The 18789-nt window shown below is 35.0% G+C and overlaps 1 protein-coding gene across 3 annotated transcripts; it reads left to right on the plus strand.

Moving 5' to 3' along the window:
* The first annotated feature begins 26 nt into the window (after positions 1–26).
* Positions 27–18638, plus strand: ARSK (arylsulfatase family member K). Of its 3 annotated transcripts, none has more exons than XM_045571761.1 (9): positions 27–292; positions 2120–2249; positions 6646–6805; positions 8672–8954; positions 11260–11431; positions 15074–15298; positions 16518–16742; positions 17945–18221; positions 18471–18638. In XM_045571761.1, the coding sequence occupies exons 1-9, from the start codon at positions 161–163 to the stop codon at positions 18499–18501; spliced, it is 1635 nt and encodes a 544-aa protein (XP_045427717.1). In that variant the 5' UTR covers positions 27–160; the 3' UTR covers positions 18502–18638. The 3 variants fall into 3 exon arrangements, with proteins under 3 accessions (XP_045427717.1, XP_036266898.1, XP_036266899.1); XM_036411005.2 differs by having other exon boundaries at positions 38–307; XM_036411006.2 differs by lacking the exon at positions 2120–2249 and having other exon boundaries at positions 171–307.
* Positions 18639–18789: the final 151 nt, after the last annotated feature.

The following is an 18789-nucleotide window of genomic DNA, read 5'->3' on the forward strand; positions in this document are numbered from 1 at the left end:
AGCCCACCAGTGCGCATGTGCTCACTCTGAGCCTGATGGGAGTTGTAGTTCTGCGGGGGACGCGCAGGGAGGAAACCCAGCTGCGATCCCCGCCCACCTCTGCCCTGCGGGAGGAAGCGGGCCCGGCGCCCAAAAACCCGGCTGCCAACTTCTCTCTGCGATGCTGCTGCTGCTGCTGCTGTGCGTGTCGGTGGTCGCAGCCTCGGCGCTGGCAGCTCCAGCTCCCGGGACCAGCGGGAAGGGGCGGGGAGCTGCTCGGGAGCGGCCCGATGCGCCTAACGTGGTGTTAGTGGTGAGCGACTCCTTTGTAAGTACCGTAAGGGGCCTGAGGGGCGGTGCACCCGTCCGCGATCCGCTACCCGCCCACAGCCTTTCCTGTGCTGCAGGCTTTGGGGAGCAGAAACTTGCAAACTTGGGAAACTTGCAAACTTGTTTTACCCTGAAGAAAAAGTAAAAAGTGCATTTTATCTTGAGGCCCCGTATGCACACGCGTACAGTACACCACATAGATAGGCATACAATACGTATAAAACAATACTGAATGAAATGTGCTCTAATAGCGTCTTTGCAGATCTTTTGATATTTTACTGTTAGCCTGGATTCATTAAATTATGTTACCACTCTTAATGAACGATCAGTCTATAACCACGTTTGATTTCATAACGTTCTGCATCTCCAAAAATGCTTGTTAGTTTTGCAGCGGTCATTCCCCAGTTCACCACAAGTTTGCAGGAATTTGTGTTTGGGTGAGAAGGGAAGGAAATTAACGTGTTTTGTTGTTTATTGCCCACGTATCTGATAATCCTGTCAGTGCTGATTTAAGTTCATTAGTTGATTCAGTTTGATTCACTCCCTGATGATATTCCAGGGAAATTGTGTGTATATTGTTGTTGTTGAATCCTAAACTTGAACAGTTTTTGAAACTTTCCTCAAGCCACCAACCAAAAGAATATTACTATCAATATTACCTGATACTTAGTATTATTCCATGATTTTAAAACTAATGTCTGGACAAATGTTTGGTTACTAATTATAACATTAGTTCATTATCACTGGGAGTTAGTGTGGTCACATAGATAGTTGGTGTTAAGCATGGCTGGTACTAGAGTGCTTTTAATCACCATTGTTGTATTGCCTTTCTTGACCTAGACTGACCCATGATGAGTAAAGTTATATTATCTGGATACACCCATAGGATTTGTTGAGAATATTACTAAAGTAGTCTCTATGGTTATCTAAACTTACGGAACAGGCAGTATTGGAGAGTAACACGTAAGAGTTCATTAGGGATCAGAGGGAAAGTAAGGACGCAGGATTGTTCAGAGAGAGAAGTTGATTTTTGTTGCTGTAGACATACAGGCTTGGGTTGACCTTATGAGTAGTTCTCAAACTAGTATGATACCTCAGAACTGATTCCAGTGGGGTGAGGCCCCAGGCCTTTGCACCCTCATGTTGGATGGCCATTACTTATGGGCTGCTCCCAGAATGGGGCATGATCTTGGGCAAGGTAACTTTCTTCAGCAGAGGCAATCTTTTGTTTCTAAAAGGAAATGGAGGTAGTGCATCACAACATACCGAGAAACTTCCAACGCTGACTGGGTCCTTCTCATTATTTAGATCTCATACTTACCAGAGTAGCCTTCCCTGTCCACTCTCTCTGAAGTAGGTCTCCCTTGGTATTGTGTATCTCGGGGTTTTTTCAAAGCACATACCACAATTTGTAATTATTCATATTTTATTTACCAGTATACTTTAGCTTCCCCCACTAGATTAAACTTGAAAGGGACTCTGTTTTATCTCTAGATTGTATCTCCAGATCTTTCATAGATCCTGGCACACTGTAAATACTCAATATTCGATCCATCATCCTGCAAAAGAACTTTTCAGAAAGTCCCGTTAATTTACTTACTCAATTCTAATGAATTTAAGTGGAACACTGAATTGAACCCTCTGGATTTTGAGCCAGATACTGATATCACTATACTTGTTTTTATCTGTTGAGGATTTTAGAGTCATATTGAAGTCCTTTGATGTTTATAAGTTTTAAGGTTAAAATTAAAGGAAACAATTTTCTTTTTTTCGTGATGCAATCAGTGTTAATTAAATTTCTTCATTCCAGGATGGAAGGCTAACGTTTTATCCAGGAAGTCAGGTAGTGAAACTTCCTTTTATCAACTTCATGAAAGCACATGGCACTTCCTTTTTGAATGCCTACACAAATTCTCCAATCTGTTGCCCATCACGTGCAGGTATGAACATGCTTAATATTAATGAATGAAAGTAGCCACACACTGAAGACAATTTTACAATTTAAAAGATTATTCCCAGAAGTAGTATAACAAGTAATATTTGGCATTTAATTAAAATTTTTTATGTGATAAGGGTTTTAAGGTATGTATTAGGTATTGGGGTTGTTAGATTTTCTAATTTATTTTTCCAGAATAGGAATTTTTATCATTAAAAATGATGTTTAGTTCATGTGTTACTATTTCATTTCTTAATGATTGAGTGACTAAGAATATTTTGACCAAGCAAATCAGGAAATATGAATATTTCCTGAAAGAGTTATATTTTCAAGGAAGTTTTTCAGTAAGAGTACAAGGAGTTGGGAGGGGAATTCAGAGTATACCATAAAGTAGTTAGAATCTGTCATAAATCAGGTTCATCTGAAGTTTTCTATGTTATTTCAGATTACTCCTCTTCAGACTCAATTAACTTCCATCCCAATCTAATCATTTTATTATAGTAATTTAACAAATAGGTATAGTTTTAAAGGCAAAACTTGTTTCCGTGACCTTAAGCCATAAATAACTGAGAAACGGGGAAAAAACTGCCATTCTTATATATTCTGTCTCTTCTCTGATGGTTGTTTTCCTCATTCTAATATATGATTGGTTGCTTTGGAACTCATAAATAGCATTCAACAATTTGTGTTTGTCTATAAGTTTCCAGCATGATATTCTCTGTGATTTGAGTCACAAGTTTCTTTGCCTAAATTTTCAGTACTATCAACTATATAATCACCAATGATTAAAGGAATCCTGAACTATATTATAAATTATATTTCAATGATGAAGGGCCAGGTATATTAAAAAATAGTTTTGTTAACTTTTTTACATTTCCAGAATGTATTTAACTAAAAATTTACATGTTTTCACTCCCTTTTCTCCCTTCTTCCCCCTCCCCTACCCTCCTCAACCTCACTTCTGGTAATCACAGGCAGTTGAATTTGGTTCTTTTTAGATTCCACATATATGTGAGATGGTATAGTATTCAGTACTTTAACTTACTTCATTTACTATAATGCCCTCAAAGTGCATCCATCGTTGCAAAAGCCAGGATTTCCTGATTTTTTTATAGCTGAATATTAGGTAGATGATAGGTAAATATCACATCACATTGATTTTATTCATTTCTTGATGGACACTTAGGTTGTTTCTATCTTGGCTATTGTAAATAATGCAGTGAACATGGGGGTGCAGATATTTCTTTGAGCTGGTGACTTAATTTGCTCCAGATGTATACCCAGAAGTGTAATTATTGGATTGATTATATGATTGTTCTGGTGTAATTTTTTTTAGGAATATTCATAGTAACTTCCTCAATTTTCCATAGTCGTTTCACCAGTCTAGATTCCCATCACCATGCATGAGGGTTTTCCTGGGTATTTTTTTCTCCATATCCTAGCCAATGCTGTTATCTCTTGTCTTTTGATAGTAACCATTCTAACAGGCACAAGGTAATATCTCTTTGCAGTTTTGATTTGCATTTCCATCATGATTAGTAATATTGAAAAATCTTTTCATGTATCTGTTGGCCATTTCTAAGTTTTCATTGGAAAAATGTTTATTCAGATCCTCTGCCCATTCTGTAATCGGTGTTTTTTGTTTGTTTCTTGCTTTTTGCTGTTGAGTTTTATGAGGTCTTTATATTTTCTGAATATTAACCTCTTATTCAACAGATTATTTCAAAATTATTTTTTCCAATTCATGGGTTGCCTTTTCATTTTATTGATAGTTTTCTTTGCTGAACAGAAGCTTTTCATTTCATGTAGTCCCATTTATTTATTTCTGCTTTTCTTGCCTTTGCTTTTGGTGTTAAATCCAAAAACTTATTGTCAAGATCAGTGTTGAGGACCTTACCTACTATGTTTTCTAGAAATATCATGGTTTCAGGTTTTATGTCCATGTGTTTAATCCATTGGGAGTTGATTTTTGTGTATGGTGTAAGATAAAAGTTCACTTTCCCCAATACCATTTATTGAAAAGTCTAGCCTTTCCCCATTGTATATTTTTGGCTCCTTTGTCTTAAATTATCAATAATTGACCTTATATGCATGGGTTTATTTCTGGGCTATCTATTCTGTTTCATTGATCTATGTGTCTGTTCTATAACAATAATGTACTGTTTGATGATTATAGATTTGTAATATAGTTTGAAATCAGGAAGTATAATGCCTCTAACTTTGTTCTTCTTTCTCAAGATTGCTGTGGCTATTTGGGGTCTTTTATGGTTGCATACAAATTTTAGAACTGTTTATTCTATTTTTGTGAAAAATACCATTGGAATTTTTATAGGTTATTGCATTGAACCTGTAGGTTGTTTGGGATAGTATAGACATTATATGAATAGTAATTGTTTCAGTCCATGAGCACATATTATTTTTCCATTTATTTGTGTCTTCTTCAATTTCTGTAAACCATATCTTGCAGTTTTTAGTGTACATATCTTTTACCTCCTTGGTTAAATTTATTCCTAGGTATTTTATTCTTTTTGATACAATTATAAGTGGTATTTTTTTCTTAATTTTTCTTTCTGAAAATCAATCTTTGCATTCCTGGAATAAAGTCCAATTGATCATGGTGTATATTTTTATTGTACTGTTGAATTCTGTTTGCTAATATATTGTTGAAAATTTTTGCATCTATGTTCATCATGGATATTGGCCTGTAATATTTTTTTGTATTGTTCTTGTATGGTTTTAGTACGAGGGTAGTGTTGGCCTTATAAAATGAGTTTGGAAGTGTTCCCTCTTCTATTTTTTTTTAACTTTTTTTTTTTTTTTTTTAGATTTTGAAAATGACTGGTATTCTCATTTTAAGTTTTGGTCCTGGACTTTTCTTTGTTGGGAGGTTTTATATCGATATTACTGAGTCAATTTCCTTACTCATAATTGGTCTGTTCGGATTTTCTATTTCTTCCTGATTCAGTATTGTTTGATTGTATATTTCTAGGAATTTTTCAATTTCTTCTGGGTTATCAAATTTCTTGGCATATAACTTCATTGTAGTCTCTTATAATCCTTTGTATTTGTGTGGTATCAGATGTAACAACTACCTTTAATTCCTAATTGTATTTATTTCAGTCCTTTCTTTTTCTAGGAAAGTCTAAATGTTTATTTTGTTTATCTTTTTAAAACCAACTCATAGTTTTATCAGTCTTTCCATTCTCTTTCATTTATTTAAACTCTTATCTTTGTTATTTCCTTTCTCTTACTTAGGGCTTTTTTTCTATTTCTTAAAAATATTCAATTGCTGTTCATTTGAGCTCTTTCTTTTACCTTAATGTAAGTGTTCATCGCTATGAACTTCCTTCTTAGAACTGCTTTTTATGCATCTCATTAATTTTTTTTTTTTTTTTTTTACAGAGAGGAAGGGAGAAAGATAGAGAGCTAGAAACGTCGATGAGAGAGAAACATCGACCAGCTGCCCCTTGCACACCCCCTACCGGGGATGTGCCCGCAACCAATGTACATGCCCTTGACCGAAATTGAACTCGGGACCTTTCAGTCCTCAGACCGAGGCTCTACTACTGAGCCAAGCTGGCTTCGGCTAATTTTGGAATGTTTCCATTTTCGATAGTTTCAAGATATATTTTGACTTCTCTTTTGATTTTTTTTTTTTTTACCCATTGGTTGTTCCATAATATGTTGTTTAATTTCCTCATTTTTATGAATTTTCCAGTTTTCTTCATTGTAGACAGAAAATTGCTTGATTTGATTTCAATCTTCTTAAATATATTAAGACTTGTTTTGTAGCCTCAGATATGATCTATCCTGAAATGTCCCATGTGTACTTGAAAATAATAAACTTTTTCTATTGCTTTTGGATGGAATGTTATTTAAATGTCTGTTAAGTCTATCTGGTATAACAGGTAGTTTAAGTCCAGTGTTTCCTTATTGATTTTCTATTGTTGTTGAAAGTGGGGTATTGCGGTACCCCAGTACTATTGTATTGCTGTCTATTTTTCTCTTTAGGTCTTTTAATATTTGAAGGATTTATTGAATAAATAGTTGTAGAAAATGAGATAATGAATCCTAAACTACTTAGTGATTATTTTTGTGATTGAAAGAAGAATCTAGAATTAGACAGGCCTTATATTTAATTCCAGCTGTGTTTACCATAAGTAACAACCTATAAGCCTTAGAGACTCACCTGTAAAATGGAAATAGTAACTCCTTGCAGAGTTGCCCCTTGGTAAATGATGAGGTAATTAGAAATGTTAGTGAAGCACCGAATGCAGATAAGTTTTATTCCAGAGCATGAGCTCTAAACTAGTAGACTATTCTCTCTTGCAGTAATTGTCTTAATAGTTAACACAAGTTTTTAAGCTTGCACTGATCCCAATTTCTTCTTTCCGCTCCAGCAATGTGGAGTGGCCTCTTCACTCACTTAACTGAATCTTGGAATAACTTTAAGGGCCTAGATCCAAATTATACAACATGGATGGATATCATGGAGAAGCACGGGTACAAAACACAAAAATTTGGAAAATTGGACTACACTTCAGGACATCATTCCATTAGGTAAAAAATAAAATGAAAAATAGTCCTCATAGGTTTTTCTCTGCTATATCACATAAATGTACCCTTTTTAACTTTTTAAAATTTTCTCTAATAAGGCAAAATTAAATCTCTTAATGCCTCAAATGGTTAAAACATTAGCTTTCTTTAATCTTACTAAAACATTAAATTTGCTAATATCCTGATAATTTTTTCTTAAATATTAAAAGTCAGCCGAAACCAGTTTGGCTCAATGGATAGAGTGTCGAATTGGGGACTGAAGGGACCTGGGTTCGATTCTGGTCAAGGGCATGTATAATACCTTGGTTGCGGGCATGTCCCCAGTAGGGGGTGTGCAGGAGGCAGCTGGTCGATGACTCTCTGTCTCATCGATGTTTCTAACTCTCTATCTCTCTCCCTTCCTCTCTGTACAAAATCAATGAGGTGTATTTAAAAAAAAAAAAAAAGTTGTGAAGCTAATATTAAAAAAAAAAAGTCATTAAGATATCTATTAATTTGTTTAGCCCGTGATTTATTTTTACTGAAATTTTGTTATATAATGGCTACTTTATTATTTACTTTACAGTTTTCTTGCTGCTTGTTTTGTGAGTTCATTCTAATATGTCTATCTAGATTCTAATCAGTTCTATCTAGCATATGAAAGCCCTAATTCCACCTGAATCCTACTTTTCATTATATTTATCAAAATCTATTGTATATCTGCTACAAAAATTATATTTTTATTGTGTCTGTTTACATTTCTTGTCTTCAAAAGACAGATAACAGTCCTATTTTAGCTCCTCTATGGGCCGTCAGTCATTTTAGGTGGTGTGAAATTCTCCTAATATGGGGGTTTATGTTTTTATGTAAAATTTTCTTTGTTTCTACATTGTTATCTTATAAAAACAAGCTTCTAAGAAATGTTCATGACTGCTTCCTAAACAATTATGCCAACTAAATATTCTTATACATGTATTGAGAAAAAGTAGTAGTAATTACTGTTACTTAGCTTATCAAGTAGTCAGATAAAACAGACTAAAGATTTAGAAAAATTGAATTGATTGAATCATTTAATTTTTAAATCAGCTAATGAAAGTATATTTAGTTTCTAATGGGTAAGAAATTTGTATCATTATTAGTTTAGACAGCTTAGATCATAGTTAAAATTGTTCTTATAATGAGGATAAAGCTAGAAACAATTTAAACCATTAAACTTCATAATCACATAAGATACACCTTGGAGGTAGGATTTAAAAAAATATAAAGATTCAGTGGCAGATGAAAATTATAGTAGCTTTGGCTAAAAATACTATCTTCTAACAAAAAAAGACAAAATGCTAGAAAATTAAAAAGTTCTAGGAATCCAAAATATCTTATATTTTTATTAAATATCTTGTTATTTTAAAAGTAACCTTTCCAAATAAACAAAGTTTTAAAGAACATACAGGTGAGTGAATACCTTATTCTTGTTTTTTCTTGGTGTTTGAATTTGTAATGCTCAATAACTTTCTTAATGAGATCTATCAGTCTGAACATTTATAAGGCTCAGTCTAAAAATTGTTTTTCATGCCATGCCATGCCCAATCTCAGAGAAAAGATTTCAACAAATATCAAGAATAACATTTGCTCTAAGCTTTTTAGAGATATTTTTATCTGGTTAAGGTGGTTTCTTTTACTCTTTACTTTGCAATGTTTTCCCCATGCATGGATATTGTATCTCCTTATTTTGTTTATAAGGTGAAATATGTTGACTCAATTTCAAATGTTAAACCAAAGTTTCCTTTATCAAGTTAAAAAATAATAATTTTCCATGTTGCCTTCTTATGTTTATGCTTAGTTTTTAAAACTTTATAAATACCTTACAGCATACCTGTCTTTTTGACTCCCCAGCAATCGTGTGGAGGCATGGACAAGAGATGTTCCTTTTTTACTCAGACAAGAAGGCAGGCCGATGGTTAATCTTATCCCTAACAAGACTAAAGGAAGAGTAATGGAACGGGACTGGGAGACTACAGACACAGCAGTAAACTGGTTAAGAAAAGAAGCAGTTAACCACACTCAACCGTTTGTTCTATATTTGGGATTAAATTTACCACACCCTTATCCTTCACCGTCTTCAGGAGAGAATTTTGGATCTTCAACATTTCACACATCGCTTTATTGGCTTAAAAAAGTAAGTACATTACTTGTGCTCAAAACTAGAAGTTAACGTTGTATCTGTATGTTACTGGTATTTATTCACTATTTCTTTTGTTACCACTTTTGAAGAAAAACTTAAATTTTGAGTATTCTCATTAAATCAAATTGACCAATAGCTGGTTGACAAAAGCTGAAGGGGCAATTTTATAGAATTAAGATAAGTGTTAAAACTTAGAAACCTACTGCTGAATTGAATACATTGCATATAATAGGTCTATGAGCCGAAACCGGTTTGACTCAGTGGATAGAGTGTTGGCCTGCAGACTGAAAGGTCCCAGGTTTGATTCTGGTCAAGGGCATGTATCTTGGTTGTGGGCACATCCCCAATAGGGGCTGTGCAGGAGGCAGCTGATCGGTGTGTTTCTCTCTCATCGATGTTTCTAGTTCTCTATCTCTATCCCTCTCCCTTCCTCTCTGTAAAAAATCAATAAAAAAAAAAAAATATATATATATATATATATATATATATATATATATATATATATATTTTTTTTTTTTTTTTTAATGGGGCTGTGAAAAGAGAAACTGAAAGATGTTCTCTAAGTGCAGGCAGTTTTCAATGTGCACAGTTCAGCATTGAAAAAAAATGACCATGTCAGATGAAACTGCTCAAAGAGATCTTAATAATCAACTGGGAGAGTGACCATTTTTTCTAGGACTCAACACATTTGTCAAAATATTTAACACTCTCTTATTTAGGGTTAAAAATGTATAGGGAAATGAAAAAAAGTGAAACCAATATTTATTTAATGCATTGTAATTAGAAACACTGAGAATTAAAGTATTTGCTTTTTTTGTAAAAAAAAAAAAAAAAATATATATATATATATATATATATATATATATATATATATACACACACACACACACACACAAACATATCAAGAGTAGTTTGAACAGTATTTGCCTTCTCATTGTATAATTTAGATATGGAGCAAACATCGTCTCTATATCATGGCATATTGTCAGATTCATCACTAAATTTGGATTGCCTTCCAACATTTTCCCCTGTGCTCTTTCAGTGTTGTGATATATTTCTGAGAGTTCCTTTCCTGTGAAGAATTTTGCCACTGTCACTTTCCGCTAGGACATGTTTGCCCTTTCTTTGCAACGACCTTCCTCATTTACATCAATGAGTGCCTTCACTAAGTTCCTCTGACTGCCTATGTAACAGTGTCAACCTTCCCATGTCAGCTATTTCTTCTATGACTCCAGTTAACGTTTCAATCAGATCTCACTTCCAGTGTTACCACTGTTTATTTCTTTATTGTACATTCATCTTTGTTAACCAATTCCCTCTTTTGATTATCCATTTCAATACAATGCCGCATGGATTTCTCACTAGGAGACACCGTGTGCTGTCTGTGTGTGTAATGGACAAAAGATGTGCAGTGACCAGTCAGTGACATGCTTTGAAAGGAATGGTCTGATTAGTCCCTGATTCACATCTTTCATTCCTGTAGTGATTTGTTGTCTAAACAGCTAGCAGCATATGACTTGAAGGTTTGTACTTTATGCACGGATCCACAGTTAATATCCCTTGGTAACTAAAATCTGAACCATGCAGAGGGAGGACTGTCTGTGTTTTGAAACATGTCATCTTAAATTGAATTAAGTTACGTAAGCAACTCTAATCAGAATCACTATTTAGTGCATCCTATTTTAAAGGAAATACTGTCCAAGTTCCAAAAACATCATGTCTTCTTAAAAAGTTCTAACTGGCTCCATCTTCAAAAAATTCGTCTGGAGTTAGTACTAGCCTAATGAAATGAGTCAAATAACTTTTAAATGAATAATAAGTAGATATTTGAATTTTTTAAAGTTACTTAAATATATGACTTAAATCTTAAAGTCGTAATCATTTTCACCAAAACTGTAAGCATTTATATATATGAAAAAGTTGTATTTGTTTTTACCAGATATTTTGCTATCTCACTAGATATTGTCATTTTTACTAGTGAACTATTAGAGAAAAGAAGTCTACAATCTTAGGGTATTGATCTGAAATTTGAAGTGATTATATAACTATCTTAAAGTGCTCAGATCCTTTTTTTGTACTACAATACTGCCTAATATAGCTCATGTCATTTTCATATATGTTTTATCATTGATAAATATTGACAATTTGATCCTAATTTATTTATTTTACTATTTTCAGTACATTATTCATAATCATTCTTTTCTATTATCCTGAATAATTAAAGTATGTATGTCTTGTTCACCACACATACTTGTTGGATGAGAGGAACATTATTACTTTGTTTTTCTCCCCTTTTTAGGTGTCTTATGATGCCATCAAAATCCCAAACTGGTCACCTCTGTCAGAAATGCACCCTATAGATTATTACTCTTCTTATACAAAAAACTGCACTGGAAAGTTTACAGAAAGAGAAATTAAGAATATTAGAGCATTTTATTACTCTATGTGTGCTGAGACAGATGCCATGCTTGGTAGGTGGTATAATAATTAGCAATTACATGAAGAAGAAGTATATTTTGCCAACAAACCATGATTATGCTCCTTGGTGACTTGAATGAAATCCTAAGATGAATTTTTTAATATCAGTTGCTTCAAACTTAGGATTATAACACTCACATATAAAAATTGTATAATTTGCATTATTAATAGAATAAAAGCCTTTTCTATTTTAATTATTTATAAATTAATAAATGCCCAGATTTTTTCATATGCAAAGAAAAGGTCATAGAAGGCTATATCATTTGCTTGAAATAAAACCTTTTACCAGCTTTAATCAGTAATCAGTACAGGCATACCTCTTTTTATTGTGTTTCACAGATACCTTTTTTTTTACAAATTATAGGGAAGACCCTCCACATCAAAAAGATTACAACTTAATTGTGATACTTGTTTTATTGTGTTGATCTGGAACTAAACCCTAAACACCTCTGAAGCTTGCCTATATTCAGCCAAACACAGATACATGGGTGACAGGTCATTGTAAGGTGGCTTAGGTTCTAGGAAATTAGACAGTTTAGTTGTAGAATCTTGTGACTTTGCCCAGACTAATAGCTGCAAAACAAATCCATTCTCCCAGACCCTTTAGAGCAAACTAAACTAAAGGCAAAATCAGTTTCCCCATGTGTATTCTGGTACAGAATCATTTTGAAGTTCCTTGTCTAATTCAGCTCAAAACCAAATCTGTCTCTATAAGATGATTGTCAAGGAAGTGTTTGTAGAGTTATGGCGGTGCCCAGTTCAGGTGGAGAAGCCCTGGTTTTAAAAAAAAATACACATTTTAAAAAAATACATCAAGTTTTTTCCCCCCACAAAACAGTATCATTTATTTTGTTGCACATTGGAGTAGAAGGTAATTGCATTAGTGAAGTATGGGTCGCACCTTTTCTGTACAAAGTAAACTTCAGGTGTGAACAAGTGAATGGTTGTTTCTTTAAAAAGCATTTATTGGGCAAATATAGAAAAGTATAAAACAGAAAGCAAAACAGCCATATGGATAAATTATAATTAAAAGAGTCTAAAGGACCTTCCAATTGCTTACTCTAAAATACAAATCAGATTTTGAGTCAGTTTCTTTAATTCTTAAATCCACACAAATGTTGAATTATATCTATATATTTTCTAATGTTAGTGATAGTCACCCAACTGCACCTTGAAAATCTCTTTTGAGCCAAAACTGGTTTGGCTCAGTGGTAGAGCGTCGGTCTGAGGACTGAAAGGTCCCGGGTTAGATTCCGGTCAAGGGCATGTACCTTGGTTGCAGGCACATCCCCAGTAGGGGGTGTGCAAGAGGCAGCTGGTCGATGTTTCTCTCTCATTGACATTTCTAGCTCTCTATCTCCCTTCCTCTCTGTAAAAAAATAAAAATATATATTAAAAGAAAGAAAGAAAGAAAGAAAATCTCTTTTGAATGTTTGCTGCTATCCATTCTTTCATGTCTACTAATGTGAAATAGGATGTAATGTTGCTGAAGGGAATACTACTCTTGAAGTTTCTTCAGGCAAAAGAAAATTTTTAAAAAATACAGCAGCTCACTTCAAGTTACAAAGGTTATGAAATATATTGTATCCTTGTTAAATTCATAACTGATTTTTGTCACCAATGAGTATTATGGTATTACTATTCACAATGCTTGTTCAACAAACATTTAGTGCCCCTTAGTAATCAGGCACTATTGGGCACTGGTAGTATTAAGTTGAATATTATTATTTTTTAAATAATGTATTAATTAAAAACCCTTTAGGCATGCACTCTCTACCTGAGGGCCTTATATTCAACTGTTCCCTCTCCCTGGGATGCCTTCCCTTAGCTTTTTACATAGCTGACTATTGTCAGTCTTTAGCTGGCCGCTCAAATATCACCTCCCCAGGCTATCTCCCCAACCACTAAGTTAGTATACCAGCCCCATCATCCTACTTACTCTTGTTTGCTTACTTTATAGTCTTTAATTGTTTTGTTGATTTACTTGTCTACTGTCCATTTCCCTTGAAGAATATGAGCTTCATGAAGGCAGGGACATTGTCTTATTCAGCATTGTATTTTGAGTGCCTAGCTTTGCAACCATAGTGCCTGCCACATGGTAAGAACTCAGTAAACATTTACCAGCAATGATAATACACTGTTGTAACTACAGTAATATACAAGTTCCAGAGTCTCGGGGGACTCTAGAATTTATATATTACTCTACCTGGAGGAGTGGGGACTGCTTCACCTGGGAGGAAAGGCTTGAGCTGGGTCAGAAAGGAAGAATGGCAATTTTCCAAGTAGGTGATGGAAGAGAAGGAGTTCAATAATAGAAGGCAGAAGTACAGAGGCAAGAAAGTCTAAACTAACTATTATTAGTTCAGGGAATTCTAAGTTGGTAGGGTTGTGAAAGTTAAAGGTGTAGGGGAAGCTGAGGGGGCTGAGCTTGGAGGGTGGACAGGGGCTTTGTGTGCTGTACTAAAGAATTAAATGATGGGAACTGTGAAAAAGGTCTAAATTGGGTGTGGGCATGATCAGATATTTTAGAAAGCTATCCACCAGAATGGGACAAGGAATCTGTGGAAGGGAAGGGAGCAATGCAAGCAAGATCAGTTAGGAAGCAATTACAATTGTCCAGTTAAAAGATCCTCATGGTCTGAACTCTGTAAATAACTCCATGGAGTCCTGGTCTCAGTTTTGACTGGACCTCTGAATCACCTGTGATTTTGTTGTTGTTGTTGTCTTGGTGTGTGTGTGTGTGTGTGTGTGTGTGTGTGTGTGTGTGTGTTAAATAAAACAGAGAACCCTGGGTCCCAGATTGAGGAACTGCCAGATTAGGGATGCCTCCTCTTTCTCGACTGTGCCTTGCTGTAATTCTTAATTATAATGAGGAGGAAGTTTCAGGACACTAAGAAACAGAGACTGGTCAGAGGATGTTACTGTCCAGGTATTCCCCTTCCAAGAATATGCTACTGTCTATACTACTTTCTGTCCTCCTTCAAAAATGGAATTCCGTAACCCTGCACCACTTTCATGGGCATGATCTGGTGATTGGGGATTTGGGAAAAGGGTTGCAGGAAAGAGGAGTTCTGACTCCTCTTATCACCTCCCATTGGACAGCAGTTGTGGGTCAGTGTGATATCAATCCTGTCACTATCTGACATGTATAGAGTGCTGATGTCCAGACCTGTCTTTGTATCATTCCAGTCGCTAAGGGGAAAGTTTCCCCCTATTCTCTAATCCTATATAATAAAGAGCTAATATGCTAATTAGACCAAACAGCAGAATGACCATCCGGACGACCTTCCAGACAAATCAGAGGTTGTGAGGGCTGAGGCAGCAGCCGGGGCAGCTGTGAGGGCTTACCTTTGCACGAATTTCGTGCATTGGGCCTCTAGTAGAAACATAAAAAGCATGCCAGCATGATCTTCAAATAAAGAAACTATACTATAGGGTATTATATTTTCTCCTTCCTCTCTCATCTATCCACTGAGGAACAGGCACATGCAACAAACACTATTACTTAGGAGCAGTAGATAATATTCAGATGTTAAGTAGCATCCTGACAAACTCTTAGAGGATAGAGTTGTGATGAGCTTATTATGATAGAATAAAGCATTCACTAATTAAGATTTATCTTGATTATATTGTAGGTGAAATTATTTTGGCTCTCCGCCAGTTAGATCTTCTTGAGAAAACTATTGTCATATACACCTCAGACCATGGGGAGCTGGCCATGGAACATCGTCAGTTTTATAAAATGAGTATGTATGAAGCTAGTGCGCATGTTCCACTCTTGATAATGGGACCAGGAATTGAGGCCAACCTACAAGTATCAGATGTGGTTTCTCTTGTGGATATTTACCCTACTATGCTTGGTAAGTAATGGAAGTTCATAAATCTTTATTTGTAATAATGCTGGAGCATGATGAAGCAAATTAGAGGCCCTGCTGACTTGTTTATAATCTTGAGCAACTCCTCTGTGAGTCTATCCATATTTGAAATATGAGGATAATATTCCTCAGGTTCCTTTGGCCTTTACTCCATGTAGTCATTTTTCCTTCCAGAGATTCACAATTAGGATATGACTATCGAATAAGCCACTTAAGATATTCAGGTTCATAACTTCATAGTTATGATTGTTTAATTTCTAGCAATGCAGATACACTACTTATTACTTTCTACTTTTTATTAGAAACATTTAATTAGACCTAAAAACGCAGAACATTGAAACCAGAAAGGGGGTGGAGAGGGCAACTACAGGCTCATTTTGGAACTATCCTGAGTGCCTGGCCATAAATAATGATAATTTTTCTATAGGAAGAAGATAGTTTGAATTTTAAAAAGACACCTTAGAAGCAATTTTTACATTATATTTAAATACCTCTTTTTTTACAACCTCTTTTTAAGTTAGACATTTCTCATGCCATTTTTATATGTCTATATTTGATGAGGAAAAAAAGAAATTATTTTACCTTAAATCAGTATAATCTGGGATTTATCAACATATGTTCTGCAAAATACTAATTCCTCAAGGTACTATTTGGGGGTAAAAAAAAGTTTTGTCATCAAATATCTTTGGGACACATGGAATACTATACACCACTTCTGAAGGTTTATGATCTGTATCAGCAATAAATTTACATTTACAATAAATTCACCTATGTAATTTTAACCATTATTTGCAAACAAGTGTGACTAATAAACCCCTTTTTATATAGGTGCTATTAATATCTTACGGAACAAATGTGAGAAACAACTGTGATTATTTAATCACTCAGAAATAAAGGACTGATGCTATAAATTAATGTTTGTTGGGGGTTTCCAGATACTGGTCTCAGAATTTCATATAAATTATCATATTGAAACCTAAAATAAGCCTATGAAATACAGGTGTTATTATTATTCCCTTTACTGATCAGGAAACTGAGATTCAAAATAGTTAACATGCCCAGGCATGGTTATTGGAATAACCACTTGGATGCAGGCAACCTACTTATAAAATACACGTACAGCCTCTGTGACCTTTAATGATGTCATTAATGAATGTCCAACTAACAAAAAATGAGTTATTTTAAAAGATTGTATTGTGTTTAGACATCGCTGGGATTCCTCTGCCTCAGAACCTAAGTGGATACTCTTTGTTGCCATTATCATCAGAAATGTTTGAGAATAAATATAAATTAAAAAACCTACATCCACCCTGGATTCTGAGTGAATTCCATGGATGCAATGTGAATGCGTCCACCTACATGCTTCGAACTAACCAGTGGAAGTATATAGCCTACTCTGATGGTGCTTCAGTATCTCCTCAACTCTTCGGTAAATTTGTTCATATATTTCCTAAGTGTAGTATCATGTGTGCTGAGCTGACCTATTATACATAGTGTTGCCTAAGAGATCTAGTAATCATTGTTACATGAATATCTGCTGCTTCTCCTGGTAGAACAGTCTACAAAAAAATTGCCCGTGTGAGGAGCAGATCCTTTGCAAATCACCTTCTGTATTTCAGAGCTAGTGCCCTAAAGCTTCTGATCTGAGACTCAAGATCAAAACCACTGTTTTTCTCTGGTCAAGGTGTCTTCTAATATTCATGGTTATCTTTCCCAATCAGTAGTTAACACCCTCTCATTATACCTTGCTTTCAACTGTTCTGGAGGATTATTACCTATCTATATAGTATATAAAATCCTAAGCAAACAGTTAACTGGTCAAAAGCTCGATTTGGTAGCTATGAAACGCACTGACCACCACGGGGCAGATGCACAATGCAGGAGCTGCCCCCTGGTGGTCAGCGCGCTCCCACAACGGTGCCAGATGCTGCTGCATGAGCTTCTCCTGCCTTCACAACAGCATCATTTCCAGCAGTCTGACATGCCCTAAGGGGTCCTGGATTTCGAGAGGGCACAAGCCAGGCTGAGGGACCCCACCGGTACCTTATAGACTAGAGCTTTACAACACTACTAGATGAGAGCATTATCCTGCAAAATCTGTGAATTAATTTTAAAGCAGCAGTTTTAGAATTGGGGTTTGATTTATCCCTTGCCTCCTTTTTGTACATACTATATGTACTAATGCCATTATTAACATTAATTTCTCCCTACATTTCCTTCCTTGTTACAAAATTATTAACTCAAAATTATTCTTTAGTTTGGGTTATTGATGTGGGTCAAAGAAAGCATACTATTTTTTTTCTCAGCCTGTCAAAGAAAGCAAGGCATCAAAGTCAGAAAGAAATAGCGCTAAGCCAGCTCACTAGTGATAAGGATTTGACTGTTTCTGCCATCTAAGTGTGGATTAGAAAAAATGAGTAGTGGGATGATGGTAGGGAGATAATTTGAAAAAACATTCAGAGAGGTATTTAACTTTTGCTACACTTATACTGGCCATCAACCTACTATACTAAGAGGAACTGAAAACAAAAATAAGTTCTAAAACATCATCTGTCACAGAGTAATGACATCCTAAAAAATGTTCTTGTTTCAGGTAATTCTCTTGACATGTATTTAATTTTTTTCTTTCAGATATTTCTTCAGATCCAGATGAACTAACAAATATTGCTACAAAGTTTCCAAAAATCACATATTCTTTGGATCAGAAACTTCGTTCCATTATAAACTACCCTAAAGTTTCTGCTTCTGTCCACCAATACAATAAAGAACAGTTTATCAAGTGGAAACAAAGTGTAGGGCAAAACTATTCAAATGTTATAGCAAATCTTAGGTGGCATCAAGACTGGCTGAAAGAACCGAGAAAGTATGAAAGTGCAATTGATCAGTGGCTTAAAACCCATACTCCTGCCAAAACCGGTTTGGCTCAGTGGTAGAGCATCGGTCTGAGGACTGAAAGGTCCCAGGTTCGATTCTGGTCAAGGGCATGTACATTGGTTGCAAGCACATCCCCAGTAGGGGGTGTGCAAGAGGCAGCTGGTTGATGTTTCTCCCTCATCGACATTTCTAGCTCTCTATCCCTCTCTCCTCCTCTCTGTAAAAAATCAATACAAAATATATTAAATAAAAAAAACAAAACAAAAAACCCATACTCCTCCAAAAAAAAAATCTCAACAAAAATAAGAAAATAATGTTCTGGAGCTAGATAGAAATATGTTAAAAGATAAAGATTAATTATGTGTTTTACATGTTTTAAATGTAAACTTTTATTACAGGTATTTTTATTTTAAAGAATGAATATTCTTTTAAATAAATTATTATAGAATTATATATTTTCAAAAATGATTACTATTAACATCTCATTCTTAGCAACTTCTTACATCTTAATGGAAGTATTTAAAGGTTAAATCAGCCTAACCAGTTTGGCTCAGTGGGTAGAGCGTCAGCCTGCGTACTGAAGGGTCACAGGTTCGATTCTA

The sequence above is a fragment of the Pipistrellus kuhlii genome, unplaced genomic scaffold, assembly GCF_014108245.1.
Source record: "Pipistrellus kuhlii isolate mPipKuh1 unplaced genomic scaffold, mPipKuh1.p scaffold_m20_p_4, whole genome shotgun sequence".
Classification (NCBI taxonomy): domain Eukaryota; kingdom Metazoa; phylum Chordata; class Mammalia; order Chiroptera; family Vespertilionidae; genus Pipistrellus; species Pipistrellus kuhlii.

What these genes read in the sequence shown, in the direction of transcription:
- ARSK (XM_036411005.2), top strand. Translation starts at nt 161, where the DNA reads ATGCTGCTGCTGCTGCTGCTGTGCGTGTCGGTGGTCGCAGCCTCGGCG. An exon ending in TCAGGACATCATTCCATTAG is followed by an intron (nt 6,806 to 8,671) that starts GTAAAAAATAAA and finishes TTGACTCCCCAG; the next exon opens with CAATCGTGTGGAGGCATGGA. An exon ending in TATTTACCCTACTATGCTTG is followed by an intron (nt 15,299 to 16,517) that starts GTAAGTAATGGA and finishes TATTGTGTTTAG; the next exon opens with ACATCGCTGGGATTCCTCTG.